Source organism: Ammodytes marinus, assembly GCF_949987685.1.
Source record: "Ammodytes marinus genome assembly, chromosome: 5".
In the NCBI taxonomy this organism is placed as follows: Eukaryota; Metazoa; Chordata; class Actinopteri; order Uranoscopiformes; family Ammodytidae; genus Ammodytes; species Ammodytes marinus.
In genome coordinates, this window is record NC_137234.1 from 15,429,928 (window position 1) to 15,445,640 (window position 15,713).

The 15,713-nt window shown below is 43.1% G+C and overlaps 1 protein-coding gene across 1 annotated transcript in view; it reads left to right on the forward strand.

The window, feature by feature from the left end:
- Positions 1-272: 272 nt before the first annotated feature.
- tln2b (talin 2b) overlaps positions 273-15,713 on the forward strand; it is a 58,761-nt gene continuing 43,320 nt past the window's right edge. The window contains exons 1-15 of the mRNA XM_080027969.1: positions 273-411; positions 507-604; positions 805-934; positions 1,652-1,807; positions 2,321-2,463; positions 7,619-7,746; positions 8,063-8,126; positions 8,326-8,430; positions 10,645-10,800; positions 11,296-11,397; positions 11,518-11,594; positions 12,781-12,964; positions 13,476-13,589; positions 14,001-14,109; positions 14,990-15,198. Of these exons, the coding sequence (XP_079884095.1) occupies positions 276-411; positions 507-604; positions 805-934; positions 1,652-1,807; positions 2,321-2,463; positions 7,619-7,746; positions 8,063-8,126; positions 8,326-8,430; positions 10,645-10,800; positions 11,296-11,397; positions 11,518-11,594; positions 12,781-12,964; positions 13,476-13,589; positions 14,001-14,109; positions 14,990-15,198 (1,911 nt within the window). The 5' untranslated portion in view covers positions 273-275. The remainder of the gene's footprint in view (positions 412-506; positions 605-804; positions 935-1,651; positions 1,808-2,320; positions 2,464-7,618; positions 7,747-8,062; positions 8,127-8,325; positions 8,431-10,644; positions 10,801-11,295; positions 11,398-11,517; positions 11,595-12,780; positions 12,965-13,475; positions 13,590-14,000; positions 14,110-14,989; positions 15,199-15,713) is intronic.

Sequence of the window (15,713 nt, forward strand, 5' to 3'; positions counted from 1 at the left end):
GCGTGTAACGGCAAACATCAATGCAAAGAATGCAATTTTTATATTGTTTTTCTTTATGCTTTTGTCATGAGTATGCTCACCCAGGAACTACAGCTGGCTTAGTAAAAACACTGAACCGCTTTTATCCAAAGGGGGTGCAAGAATGAATACAAACTGAAAGTTCCTCGGAGCACCTTTAACCAGCGTTATTCTGCACACACACTGAACCTCAGCTTCTTCTACTTGTGTTTTTTCCAGGTGTGTAGGTCGCCGAGGCCATTAAACGACCCGCCAAGATGGTGGCTCTGTCACTAAAGATCTGCGTGCGCCAGTGCAATGTGGTGAAGACCATGCAGTTTGAGCCATCCACGCCTGTGTATGATGCCTGCAGGATCATCAGAGAGAGAGTCCCAGAAGCTCAGTCAGGACAAGGTTGGTGTGGATGGCACAGGAAAAATCATTAACATAATGGAAATCTATAGGGGTCTCTTCATTTGCATAGTGTGTTTCACTCTGTGTTGTTTCAGCTTCAGATTATGGCCTCTTTCTTTCGGACGACGACCCCCGGAAAGGAATCTGGCTGGGGTCTGGAAGAACCCTTGATTACTACATGCTGCGAAATGGAGTAAGATTTAAATCGTATAGTCTTGGGGTGCAAACATCTGTCAGCGTAACTTATCGTCTATTAAAGTGATTTACATTTTTCTGGCGAGACCTTGGGTATTTTATGCCTTTCAGCTTGCTTGGAGCGCTTCCTCTCTAGAAACAAACTGCAAGATTTTGTGGATGTAATTGTGCTTCTACTCCCTGTTTTTTTTTCCTCAGGACGTCTTGGAGTACAAGAAGAAACAAAGGCCCATGAAGATCAAGATGTTGGACGGCGCGGTTAAAACCATCATGGTGGACGACTCAAAAACAGTGGGGGAGCTGCTTGTCACCATATGCAGTAGAATAGGTAAGTGATCTCCGAAGTCTCCAAGCACTGCTAATACAAATCTTGTCAAGCCATTGTCCAAAGCCAAGGCCTTGAATTATTCATCCTCTATATTATTTTTAGTCCAATTCATACATACCTCACTTGATACGGCCATGCATTATGTCACCCTGCCTTCGATTATATAGTGTTATTAAATTCATATTTAAACAGCAGCGTTTGTTCAGCACTTTCCAGTTTTCACGCACACTTGATTAAGTGCTTTCTTTGCCACTTTTTTTGTTTAGGGCGCAGTGGGCATGATTTATCAAGCTCAAACAAGCTTGTTTCTTATAAACGCTGAAGTGTTGTTCTTCCTAAGGGCCCAGAGCGTGCCATCGTTTGCCAGTCACGGGCGTGCTCCCCTAAGCTGTGTATTTCAATTATGCCGGGCTGCTATCAAACTCAATTGGGTGAGGAGGAGAGGGATGTGTTTCCCTGGCAGATAGCTTTATTGGAAAATGTGTGTTCAGAGTAGGTCCTTTCTGCATGGCTTCTTCTTCTCTTCCTCCGTTCCCCCCCTTTTTTTTTTGCTGGCTCCGTTCCAGCTCTCCTCAGCTGCCTTTTCAAAGCACGGAGAAAGAGAATGAGAGAGATTTGATCTATCAGAGCACTAGTCATCCTGCCTGTTTTTTTTAAGGCGTCTTCTCCTCCTCTGATACACTATACCGCTCTAATATAACTGGCATGGCTTTTCAGGAATCACCAACTACGAGGAGTACTCCCTCATTCAGGAGGTGCCGGAGGACAAGAAAGAGGAAGGGATGGGGACGCTGAAGAAAGACAGAACGCTGCTGCTCCGAGATGAGAGGAAGATGGAGAAGCTCAAAGCCAAACTGCACACGGATGACGACTGTGAGTGAGGGGCGGGGGGGGGGGGACTAGCACATAAAATAAGCCTCCAGACACGTTGTTGTTGATATCTCCATGGCTTTCTCGCCACCGTTCCTTTCACATTAATGAGTCCAACTCAACTCAACTCCATCATCCGGACATGTGCTTTATTATTATCGCTCAAGTCGAATTCACTGCATGAGATATATCATGAAAGTTTCATGAAATTACCACTTTCGTTATCTTTTGCCCTACGGGACACAAATTCAAATTTTTTGGAACGTGCAAGTTTATAAATTGCCCTCTCAAACTTTTCGGGACTGAAAACAAGCTTTTTGTCACAGCAGGAAATAATGCCCTTTATGCCCTGTCAAGATGTTTCACGTCCCCCCGTGATTCATTTGGTAGATGTTCTGCTTAAGCTTTTCCTTCTACTTGACTGACGATTTTGCCATCCAGTATCCTCATCTTAAATGCAGTGAATGTCTCATCATTTGCATGTGATAACAGATGTGTGTTGGTTGATTGGTGCAGTGAACTGGCTGGACCACAGCAGGACATTCAGGGAACAGGGAGTGGAGGAAAGTGAGACTCTGCTGCTGAGGCGCAAGTTCTTCTATTCGGACCAGAATGTGGACTCGCGGGACCCCGTCCAGCTGAACCTGCTCTATGTTCAGGTAAACCAATTACCCACACACACCTTTTGTGCTGCTCCAGCATAACACCAAGGAGAGAGAGAGAGAGAGAGAGAGAGAGAGAGAGAGAGAGAGAGAGAGAGAGAGAGAGAGAGAGAGAGAGAGAGAGAGAGAGAGAGAGAGAGAGAGAGAGAGAGAGAGAGAGAGAGAGAGAGAGAGAGAGAGAGAGAGAGAGAGAGAGAGAGAGAGAGAGAGAGAGAGAGAGAGAGAGAGAGAGAGAGATGACGTACAAGGGAATGAGCACAACAGCACAACCTGCTATCTATCTATCTATCTATCGATCTATCGATCGATCGATCTATCTTTCCATCTACCTACCTATCTTTCCATCTACCTATCTTTCCATCCATCCATCCATCCAGATAGTCGACAATATCCCTATTCCTATCCTATCCATATTCTACACTGAATTAATGACAACTCAATGGTATTTTAATTGTTTTTTTTTGCTTAAGATCCTTTTTGAGTTGCGAAATAAGCTATTCAGTTGCTGAAACATGTTTCGTCTCATCACGTAGTATTCCCTTATCGCAACTCTTCAATTCACCATGCTTAGACTGAATGAAATATTCACACACCGTCGTACTATACATCATTTCTGACACATTTCCCTGCAAAAAATTCAGAAGGACACACTTTTGTCCTTGGAAACGTTAAGAACTTCAAATACGTTCTATGAGTTTGAACACTGACGGACTGCACAGCATGAGTTGTGCATGACTGACTGGTGTCTAGAATAAAGTAGGTGTTACTGAGTTTTTAGTGATGTCCGAACATTCAGCTTCTATCTGGTTGGAGGGGAGATATAGTTTGGCTTCTTAGGGGGTTATACATCTGGATAAGGCGGTGAGTGTACTTATTTGAATTTGAACTCTGTTTCTCTGTGACTGTGTTTGTGTATAGTGTACTCTCAGCCGTGCTAGTTCTACCAGTTTTTTAAAAACCGAGGGAGCCCTGCTGGCACCGAGGGGTTTCCCTGAGGGGGGTCCAGCTGAGTCTGGTATGGAACTAGTCAGGGTTTGTCTCAATGCACACTTGGCTGCGTTCACATTAGGCCCCTGCAGCCAAGGGTGGAGAGCTCCCCCGCTGACACCTAGGACTCAAAACAGCAGGGTGTGTGGAGTATACACACAGATGAAAGGGGACAGAGTTGACATACTCACCGAAACAGATGCAACACCCTGTTAAAAATAAGTACACTTACGGTAAAATCGTTGCACGCCGTTCCGCGCAAAAGGCTCTGCAAAAAAAATAGCACTAAGAGCTGTGCGGCATATTCCATGTCTGAAATATGTATAGATGTGTCCTATGTGAGTCAATCCCCTGCTGCGTTGGGAGTTTCCTGAATAAAAGAAATCCAACCAGCCCCTTCATGCCTGTCAGCTCCAGCTGCTCTCCTACCTCCTATCTGTCTGTTCCCGTTTTTGCCTCTATTTTTCTTACCCTCCGTTCGTTTCCTTCCTTTTTCCAGTTCGCCTGTCTCTCCACTCCCACTCCATCTCCTACACATTCTGACATAATCGTAGCATCCCCACCCTGTTATCCTGGCACACGTTGCAGCCCAGTGCGTGTCATGCTCTCTCTGTCTCTCTCTCTGTCTCTCTCTCTCTCTCTCTCTCTCTCTCCCCCTCCACGGCAGTCTCATATTTCCTCTCACAATAACAACCCCGCCTCCTGTTGCCTGTTTGTTGCCCCTGCCCATCCATCTCTCCCTCGTTTTCTATCTGACAGACTCTTACGCGGGCGGATCACATAGACTCCTCACATCGGCAGTGCGCTCTAATTTGTCACAGTGTTAAAAAGGTCCAAAGAGAAGAGAGATCTTTAGCGAACTGGAACGTACCCAAGGTGTCTCACTCATCGGCTTTAAATTTTATTTTATTTCTTTTCTTTGTACGCAGCTTTTTACTCCCTTCCATTTTCCCATTTTAGATCCCTCTCATTTTTCGTAGTTCCTGTCATTTTTAAGCAACTCAGCAGTGCTGAGTAATTGGATTCAGATTGTGCCAATGATGACATTATGTCTGGCATTTTACTAAGACGGAGCATCCCCTGCAAATCAGAGATGATCTCAAATGTGTATTACTGATTTGAAGCTTCCATGATTTCATATCCACCCGCACACACACACACACACACACACCCACACACACACACACACACACACACACACACACACACACACACACACACACACAAACACACAAACACACACACACATAATGGAAGCCCTGCCAGTAACAGACTAAGCTCGTTTACTACACGGCCACTCCTTCTATGTCATGTATTTGCGCTAAGACCAGGATAAACATCCATAGCCAATGCATTAACCCCTGTGTCCTGACCTTTTAGCTTTTACTTTTTCTCATTTTCAGTGATTTTAGAAAGTTTGATATTTGATATTGACAGAATATATTCCAAAATATGGTCACATGAAAAATGTGTCTATAAAATAATGTGTCCTATGCAACCTAGGACCTGCTTTCCCGCAGAATGTAGCAACATTTCATCAGGTGTTTTTCATCAATACTTCTAATAAGTGACAGCTTATAAAACATTTCTAGCTTTATTTGAAAATAACTACAGAGAAATAGATGAGAAAGAAGGGTTAAAAGATGGACTTCAACCAAGTTAGGTTATGGTACTTAGCTTAACTGAGCCACCAGGAAGCCCCCTATTCATCAAACTGAAACCTTTAGGAGTTGTCCACAGAATAAAACTGTGTTTTCTAGGTCATGAAGCTATTTGATATTCCTTTCCTCAGTGATTTATTAGCAACTGTCCTGATTGAACACTGTGTGCATTTAGGCGCTTTAGTGTATCCCTATGTCAGCGTTTGTGTTTGTGGCTGTATTATACTGTGTGCTGTGCTTGGCCTTGGTGGACTGGTCGACCTCAGCATTGCAGCCTCAGGCTCTATGTATCACAGCTTTGTATTTTGTTGTGCTTCACTTCCACTCACGCAGCTCTATTAAAATGTCCTAGAACCAGTGCCTGTATCACTTGCTATTTCCACTATCAGAAATATAGGGTCCGTCCCACTGTCTTGTCTGTCGACAATCATGGTATAGTTATTGGACTGCTCGTTATAACCTAATACCAACCAGACATGCTCCTGTAAATGTAGTTGATATTAGTAAAACTTACCCTATGTAGGTATCACTTAATGAAACTCATATAATAGTGATTCCAAACTGGATAATATAACTTATAGTGTAAGCAAAGCTATGAGCATTTTTTGACTTTCTAAGTATCAACACAGATTGCAGTGTGGCTCCCCTCACCATTTTCACCTCAGCAAAGAGCAGAGTTGTATCTGCCTGTATACATTATCCATTAACTCAAAAGGTTCAATTCCTTGACATAAACAGGATATGAAATTTAAGTTGGAGAAAGGAGAAACTGGTTATTTCTCTCCTTGTATAAATGTTTTGACTAATATACATGTTGCTGATAATCTACGTGTCAAACTATAATTTCCGGACTGACTGAGCTGTTGGTATTCTGACTGCCTGACCACTGTTGCGTTTACCACCCTGCTTGAAATTGGCTCCTTCGTCTTATCACCAGTAATGGAAGATGAGAGCCCAAACTGATGAAAATGTATCGTTCACATTAAAAAGTCCCCTTTCGTTTCAGGGTGTGTATCATGAAGACATATATTCTCATTGTGTGTTTCTCTTTAGTGACAACGTACTGGGAACATGAATTGAGGACGTGTGGGATTTTTATCAAGCAGTATTCTAGGTTGTCCACCAGCTTGCACATCCGACTCTCTCAAAACAAAGACTAGCCTCTCCATGTTTCTGAAACCATATTTACATATGCAAACACATAACCAGGATGCTCCAGAAACATGACAGCAACATACCCATGTGCATTCAACACTCTAATTGTGAAATGTCAAGTTGTGACAACATTCACATTTACTGCGCTACACTCTACGTCTCTATGGGACCGATTGTCATTTTAATGCTAACCCACACTGACCATTGTTATTCATTCCAAATACCTGGGACTTTCTGGGAAATGTATTATACTATATATTAACCAATCTGCATCCAGCAAGAAATGTACACTTTTCCATCTTGTTCTCTAATTTCTGGCATTTCACCCCACCACCATAATGCCATTTTGAAATCATTGTATACCGGGGTGAAGGGCATGTGTGAGGGCTAATATCAGAGCATCTTGTTGTATTCCTTGGTAGCTTATGTACTCCACTGTGAATTGCACTATAGGGAAGGGCCTTGATTGTGAGTGGAGGAGATTGTTTTCCTCATTACAGCAGTAAGCTGCCCCTTAGTTTTTCATTCCTTGTAGTGGGATGCAAGAGTGAGCTGAGTCCACAACATGCACTGATATGCTAATGCTAAAAGCGCTGATGTAGGGGCCTTTTTCACTGTCAGCGAAGACACTCAGCTTTTGGAGCCATACATTCTGCAGCAGTGAGAGAAGCAGAGCTGACTGCCCCCTGGAGAAAACATCACAAACTGACAGCCATTTGAACGATGTCAACAAAGGCCCATTTGAAAGATGTCAACAAAGGCTTCTTCCTTTCCATCTACCTAAATAGTGCAGATAATGTAGACAGGCTGGCTGTAAAAATTGCACTCCAAACATAAGTGAAGTCTCAGCAGCACCAAATGGGCTTTTTTTTTGCATCCTGGAAAAGGAAAACATTTGTTAGATTTAACAACATATTGAGGGGGCCATTCTGTAATGCAGATGGGATATTGCAAAAGGAGACTCATGCATTTCTGTAATGTGCTTTCCTATTTGATAACACATAATGGGGCTGTGATGACGAATTGTTGGAGCTGCTCCATTTGAAAGCCAGTAGAAGGCAGGCTTTTATTATCGTAACAAACAGATCTTATTCTTGCTCCCCTGTGTGGATGAGTCCCAGATATGATGTCCCTGCTCTAGAGATACACTTAGTCATTCACTTAGAACACATCTTCTCTGAAGCCACCGTGCATTCAAAAGCAATGAAGTGCTCATTACGGAGCTCAACTGGGTGAATTTTGGATAAATCTCACGACTTTGTAACTGTCCTTTTTTTTCCTGCATGTGTGTTTTCTGCCTCTCACTAACTCTTCCATACCCCTTCTCTCTCTTTTCATGTCTCCTCCAGGCTAGGGATGATATATTGAATGGATCCCACCCCGTCTCCTTTGATAAGGCCTGTGAGTTTGCAGGGATCCAGGCTCAGATCCAGTTCGGACCCCACGTGGAGATCAAACACAAGCCCGGATTCCTGGAGTAAGCTCTCTTTTTTTTTATCAAAAAAGATGCACGACACAACCAACAATCACCACAGCTCTGCATGTTCTCAAATGTTCAGTCCACAGCTGTGCTCTACACACAGTGGTTGTTATCTAGCCCTTCGGCACAGGCTGCTGTTGCTTCAGGGATTTCCTCCCGTGGAAAAAGCTTAGTGGTGATGTCAGCTGTTTTCTGATATATCTAGGCAGTAGGGCAAGAATGACCTCATACGTGGAGGTATGTTAATAGAAAAAAAAGGAAATACCTGTAGCTCAAAGGGGTAACCGTGTAAAAATGTCATTTATCTCCGTAGCCTGAAGGAGTTCCTACCCAAAGAGTACATCAAGCAAAGAGGGTCCGAGAAGAAGATATTCCAAGTATGTGCATTACGTCGCTCCAATGTCTCACGGCAAAACATCCTGTGTTTGAAACTGTTGGCAGCCCATGGCAATTAAAGTCATTTGTTCTCTGTTGAGGCAAAATACAAAACACTGTTAGATCACATAACGTAACACATAACACATGTAAAGATCAGTCTTGAGTGGGTGAAGGTGTAACCGCTTGTTGTTGGTCCAGGATCATAAAGACTGCGGAGAGATGACGGAGATTGAGGCCAAAGTGAAATACGTGAAGCTCGCCAGGTCCCTGCCGACATACGGAGTCTCCTTCTTCCTGGTCAAGGTACGAGCTGGCACCCTGGCTCATTTACGGAATGTTTCACAAATGTATTGCACATATTGGTTTAATAATATAGTAGACAATATGCTCACATTCCAACAGAACAAAAACTAATCTGCCATCAAAAGGATAATGACATGTATTTTGCTCTTCCATAATGATGTGTAGTAGTCTAGTTTGTACTTTGCATGTGATATTGAAATCACTAAAAATAAGATTCAGAAGGGAGAAGGAACACAAGCAGTCAGAGGATCACTCGGATTGTTAACAAACTTATTTTGAAGAGAAAACTAAAAAAGGGAACGGTGAATGCAAATGTCCTTTTAAAAGTTTGACCCATGAAATAAAATGACGGGTAATTCGGCTCAACAGTGAGCTTGTTGACAAGTTTGTTTATCTGACCGCTCACGTTTCTTCTCCCCTTCAGACTTCGGTATGCTATTGTCGCCATGTGCACAGATCTCAAGATCAATGGACCCACAGTGCTCGCAGCACAATGTAAACTGATACAAATGAATGAAATAAAACAAAATTAAATCCTTTGTTCCTTTCAGCAATTACTGAGCCATATATACATATAATGGCACATGTGGTTATAGGAGACAGGCCAGCAATGCTTCTGTACTAATGAGTGGCGGCTGTGATTAGAAAAGTCTCCGTGATGTCCACTGTGCCATGAAACAGGTATGAAAGCCTGTTGAAATCACCCAAAAATCCCATTATCAGCACAAATCCGAGGCTTCGGAGCTGAAACTTGTGCACCAACAGATATCATAAAAGCTCTCCGACGGAAGCCCATTTGGTAACGAACTTGCAGGAAAGTGTCTTCGGGGGTCTTAATGGACGATAAATGGAATGTTTGGCCCTTTGTATAAAGCCGACTGCTGGGCTCGGATGGGCTCTGTGTGCGAGAGTGTGTATGCGTGGATGAGTGTGTGCGCGTTTTAAGTATGCGAGCACCGTCTGTGTTCGATGAGGAGATGTAGTGATGGAGATTTCGACTCTCTGTTAAATAATTCACTCCAGCTGCACTCTAGCTCTTGATGCCAGCGGAAGGCTAAAGCAAAGACCTGGATTTTGTTGAAGCACATCCAAGAGATCATTGTAACCTTCCATTTCTCATTTGTTGGGCCTTTAACCGCTACAGGTTCTAGGCTGGCACGCTTTCTATTGCTGCAAACTTCTCAGATATGGAAATAATGTACATGGGAAGTAAAAAAAAAAAGCCTGCATGTACTGTATGTGTGTGTCTCTGTTGTAGCTGTCTGGCACATGTGTACAGTTGTGATCTATCGTTATCTTTTACGTGAGCAAATATTTTCCAACAATAATCAAGGTTAAAGATTGTTAAACAATATAATACCTCAGCTACCCACTTCAGAGCACACAATCAAACTTCCCGCTTGAGCAAAGCCTTGATAAGTATGCCGTTCAAGTGACGTGAGCCCAAACAATGAAGGTTTTTAATAAAGCTTTGCACTAAGATATCACAAACACTGGGATAATATTATCTGTCCTTGTGTTCTAAGAGGCCTGAACCCATGAGCTTTTCTTACTTGTCGGCCTTTGTGCGATTTTCTCAGAGCTCTCCATTTGACCCAGACATTTGACCCAGAGATTTGACCCAGAGATTTTAAATAACAGAATAGCTATTTCTAAAATACCCTCTTCTCTACAAACCCCCTAATTTCCGTGTTGTCCTCTGGCCCCCCTGGAGGCATGCCAAGTGTAGGCTCAGTCTCTGAAGTGAGCTGTAATAGTTATCCAGTGGGTAAGCGAGTGGAGGGCACTAAGAGCTGGTTCAGGCAGAGAGCTGGTGGTGGAAGCCCCATGCTGGTGTGTGCAGCTGACAACGACTGAAGCCCTGTGGAGACCTGTGTTCAATAAAGCAGCCATTAAACAAGGCTGAACTCTGCTGGGTCACTTCACAGCTGCCCCCTTCCTCCTCTCCTCCATTCGGGGGGCTTCAAGGCCACAGGCACTCACTGTGTGTGTGTGTGTGCGTGCGTGCGTGCGTGCGTGCGTGCGTGCGTGCGTGCGTGCGTGCGTGCGTGCGTGCGTGCGTGCGTGCGTGCGTGCGTGTGTGTGTGTGGCAAGCAGCAGAAGCAATAGCACAGCGGTTTCTGCATCCGCTGCCTTGAATGACTCATCTGTGTGTGTAGGTGTTTTAGCAACCGACGTAAAAATGTATGTCTGATGTTTGCCTCTATCTGACAGGAGAAGATGAAGGGTAAAAATAAGCTGGTCCCGCGGCTGCTGGGGATAACCAAAGAGTCAGTGATGCGAGTGGAGGAGAAGACCAAGGATGTGGTGCAGGAGTGGCCACTGACAACAGTCAAGAGATGGGCTGCCTCCCCCAAGAGCTTCACCCTGGTACTGTGTGGTCCTCAGTCCTAACTTACTTAGAAAGCTACATATTTTACAGTCCTTAGCTTGCTTTATTTACCAGCTGTTGGCAACAGCACTGGCTGTTTTCCTCCCATATTGGAAAGAGGCACTCCATTTAAAGATTAATAGATTATGCAAATTCAAAATACTCCATGGTATATTTGCCCAACATTGATTTGAACAAAAAAAAACGTTCTCCCTTGGGTTTCTGTAGAATGCTTTGAAGTGAGTTCTGAGATTCAAATTTTTTATCAGCTCCGGAGGAATAAGATACACCATAGAATCATTTTCTCTTTTAATATTAAAGGTAGAAATAATGTAGGTGTTGCCACGTTTATTCAGAACTTCAATGCATTTAAAGAAAATATGTTAGCACCATAGGGCTCTTATTAAGTAGAGAATGTGTTTGCAATGCTACAGTTGATAGATGTTGAAATAGACATGCCCTGAATCTCTGCTTTTATTCAATGCACTACAAAGGATTTTGGAGAGTACCAGGAGAGTTACTACTCTGTCCAGACTACAGAGGGAGAGCAGATATCCCAACTTATTGCTGGATACATTGATATCATTCTGAAGAAGGCAAGTAATAAACCTTGTTAAGTAAATACTTGAATTTAGTCAACATACTTTCCTTTTTATTTCTCCACACATTTATCTGACATTGTTTCACTGTGACTTCTGTTGCCATTCTCTCTACAGAAGCAGAGTAAGGATCGTTTTGGCATTGAGGGAGATGAGGAGGCCACCATGCTGGAGGAATCAGTTTCCCCCAAGAAGTGAGTAGTTCTCATATATGTTATCTTCTGTATTGTCTGTGCGCCAGAGTGCTGACCATTCTGCTTCAGAGAGCACCGTCTAGTTATGAATTTAAACCTGATTGTTTAATTGTGCATGTAATTGCATTTCTGCGTGCCCAGCATAGTAACCCCAAGAGGTGTTATTGTTGGATTTAAACAACGAAACAGGACTTCGAATTTCTAAATTAAACGAACACTAATGTTGATGACTAGAATAGAATTGTTTTGATTTGCTTCCTCGTACAATGTTAGTTTTTGTGAAACCTAAACACAAAACGTGCCTCAGGGTAAAGCCAGTAAATTATCATCTTATTTGCCAAAAAGAAAGCTGCATCGTTTGGAAGTTGAGAGTTAAGATATCTTGTTGGACACTGTTTTAATTCAGTAACTTGTCGTCTCTTTAGAGTGTAGTGTAGAAACTGATGGAAATTAAGGCGATGCTGATGGACGAAGGTTTCTGTGGAAATGTGTTGTTACCGGAAATCCACATGGCTCTTAGTGAAAGCACTCTCTAGCAGAATGAGGCATCATATTCCTCCCGTTTATGGGCCAATTGACTCATGTTGTGGTACTCAGAACAAAAACATAATTGCTGCCTCTCAAAACAAGCCATAATTAACGAATGGAGTCAGGAGCGTCTGTTAAGCTGGGCAGGAAAACGGACATTTTTCCCACACCATTTTTTTTCTGACAATGCTCGCTCGCTCACTTTGGGAACATTTGTTAACATGAGTTGCGCTCTCATCGGGAGCAATTCAGATTCAAATCAAAATGTACATATCCACTCAGGCAACACAAGGTAGAACAGTCAACTCCTGAACACAACCGTAAGTCAATGTGCAAAACAGAATGCAGACAGATTGTATTGACAGACAGACAATTCATCTTTAAAATAGAATCATTTAAAATTGATCCGATAGTTTTTCAAAAAGAGAAAAAAAGTTGATGGAAAGCATCATGAGCATTGTCATCTTCATCAACTACACACCATGTTTCATCTCCTTAGTTTTCCACATCACCAGAAGCTCACAGATTTGATTGCATCTGCATGAAGCTAGCGCATTTTACGTTGAATATGTATACACAATGAAACCACTCCATGATTAAAAGTGTGCTTGAAAATGTAATTCTTCTACTGCCTATGATTTATTTTCTCCCGTACAAGGTCCACTATTCTACAGCAGCAGTTCAATCGGGTGGGGCGTGTGGAGCACGGCTCAGTAGCACTTCCAGGTATAATTCGCTCCGGGTCTGTGGGTGGCCCTGACACCTTCAATATGGGCACCATGCCCTCTGCACAGCAGCAGATCACCACAGGGCAGATGCACAGAGGACACATGCCCCCACTGGTGAGTAAGAGCATTTTACCTCGCAAGCAAATACACAGTGTCCCAGACAAATGTCCCATCCACCCAATGTGTCAGCATATTTTGATATGAAATCTCAGCAACCCCAACCTTGAAGGGCCAATATGTGCGATTGAAAAACTGTGTGCCAACCAAAAACTATTAGGGAATGAGTAAACAATGTAGCACTGCCGCTGTGTTTAATTCTCCTTTTGTAATTAAAGCACAGTGCTCAGGTACATCTTTCTAACATTTTCTAATGCAAAAACTGATCTCCAACCTTTGAAATATTGCTTGTGGACCCTGCTGTTTACAATGATCCAGAAATAATAGAGCATATAGCTCTGTGAGATTGAGATAGTATAAAGCCCCTTTGTCTCCTGTGGTGTATGCACATTAAATTGCCAGTCAGGGATTCATAGTTTTGTACCCACATCAAATGCATATTGTGTGTTAGGATTGCTTTTGTTTAGTCATTTGCACACTGCGTGTCTCTGTTGTTTGTTATTATCAGAGTCATGCCCAGCAGGCGCTGATGGGGACCATCAACAGCAGTATGCATGCTGTGCAGCAGGCTCAGACTGACCTAGGACATGTAGACAATCTGCCTCCACTGGGCCACGACTTGGTAAATCATTGTTCCACTTACTGTTACACTTTTGAAAAAATGTTTTAGCAGCTTTGATAAATACAATAATCTTTTATATCACATCATTTACAGCAACTGCATGAATTCCAATTTCCAAAAACTGTACAATGTTTGCATGGTGATATTCCAGCCTCCGGTTTTACAAAGCAAAGACAGCTTAGTTCAAATTAAGCATCGACAGCACATCAGAGTGCATCATATTTGTCAAATATAATTAGACCGGACTGTATGTAAATGGAGGCTGTGTTTGATGCTTGAGTGTTTCCAAAGCTGTGGGTGTTGTATAACCGTAGTCCTTTAATCCTGCATGCAAAAGTTTATACGATCTGGAAAATCCCCCACTGTGATGAAGGCCAATTGCTCTCCTCCTTCTTCCTCCTCCACTAAAAGGCATCCAGGGTTTGGGTTCAGAACAAAGTGGACGAATCCAAACATGAAATCCACTCCCAAGTTGATGCCATCACCGCTGGAACAGCCTCTGTGGTCAATCTCACTGCAGGTGAGTGCCAAGGGAGAATACTAATCAGTAAAAACGATGGAACGCTCACACTAATTTCGATTTTCAGTTATCATCTATTTCTACTGGACACAACGCTCTAAAGGAAATGGCCCTGTTGTTCAAAAATATTGTTCTATCTTTGCATTACTGTAACCCCTAGGATGGGAATCAATATAAATGTTTTCTCCACCAGTGTTATGCACTTACTCACTTTTAAAGGTTTATTTCCCATTCTTCCCCTGATGAATACATCTACCGATACATATATCTTGAACTCGTTGTCTTGAAGCACAACCTATTGGCTGTGTCTCTCGCTCTCTCGCTCTCTCTCTCTGCTCCCTATTTTGCTTGGCCACATGCCATTCAGGTCCCCTGCCAAGCCTATTGCAGGGTTTTAATCTTACCTCGCCATCTGTTTGCTCGCACTAAATGCTTCCTCCACTGTCTATTACCAAAGTTTTTCCTTCTCCACGGCCACTTGCCCCATCAATATGCTGCTCATCCCAGTGGAAACGTTTCAAATGGCCCCTAATTATGACACTGATGTGTGTGTGTTACGTCATGTGACACACACGCATTTTAAAATGTAACTTTTATTCCAAGTCAAGTCAAAGTTTATTTATATAGCACACTAAAACAACCTCAGTTGATCAACAACATATAGGCACATGCCATATAGGCTAAGCAACATGGAAAAAACGTATATGCATTAGTTTCTGAAAAAAAACTCCTGATATGCAACTAAACCCTTATTTTTTAATAAAAAAATTTGCACATTTCTATATTAAAATCAATGTGGTAGGGGCACAGCAAATGAAGATGCACATCCAAAGGTTTAGGTGTATAGCTTGTAATAATGGAGATCCTTTCTTCTTTCCAGGTGAGCCCACGGAGACCGACTACACAGCGGTGGGCTGCGCCATCACTACCATCTCCTCCAACCTCACGGAGATGTCCCGGGGCGTCAAGCTGCTGGCGGCTCTGATGGATGACGAGGTGGGCAGCGGACACAAGCTCATGGGCGCTGCCAGGATGCTGGCGGGAGCCGTGTCGGATCTGCTCAGATCCGTGGAGCCCGCAGCTGCCGAGGTAAGGAGACGCCCCCGCTGAGTAGTGCACTGACTTAGGACTAGGCATCAGCCAGTATGATACTACGACGGTATGATAACCTTAAGCAAAAAATACCACTGTATCACGGTATTGAGATATTGCAATATTGCTGAACACAATCTTTTTCTTTTTTGAACAACATAGAATATTCTGAACATTAATAAATGTGTACTTTTAAGTGAGCAGCTCGTCCCATGCCTACTTTGGACTTCCTCTAGCCTTAAATCCCGGTAGCTGCAAAGCCACATGCAGTGTTGTTGAACCACCCCCTGCTTTCTTTTTTCTTTTTCTTTTTTAACAGCGTCCCAGTAAAGATGAATGATCCAGTTTTTGATCCAGAAATCTGTTTCAGATCATTCCACTGAGGCCGTGTGTGTGTGTGTGTGTGTGTGTGTGTGTGTGTGTGTGTGTGTGTGTGTGTGTGTGTGTGTGTGTGTGTGTGTGTGTGTGTGTGTGTGTGTGTGTGTGTGTGTGTGTGTGTGTGTGTGTGTGTG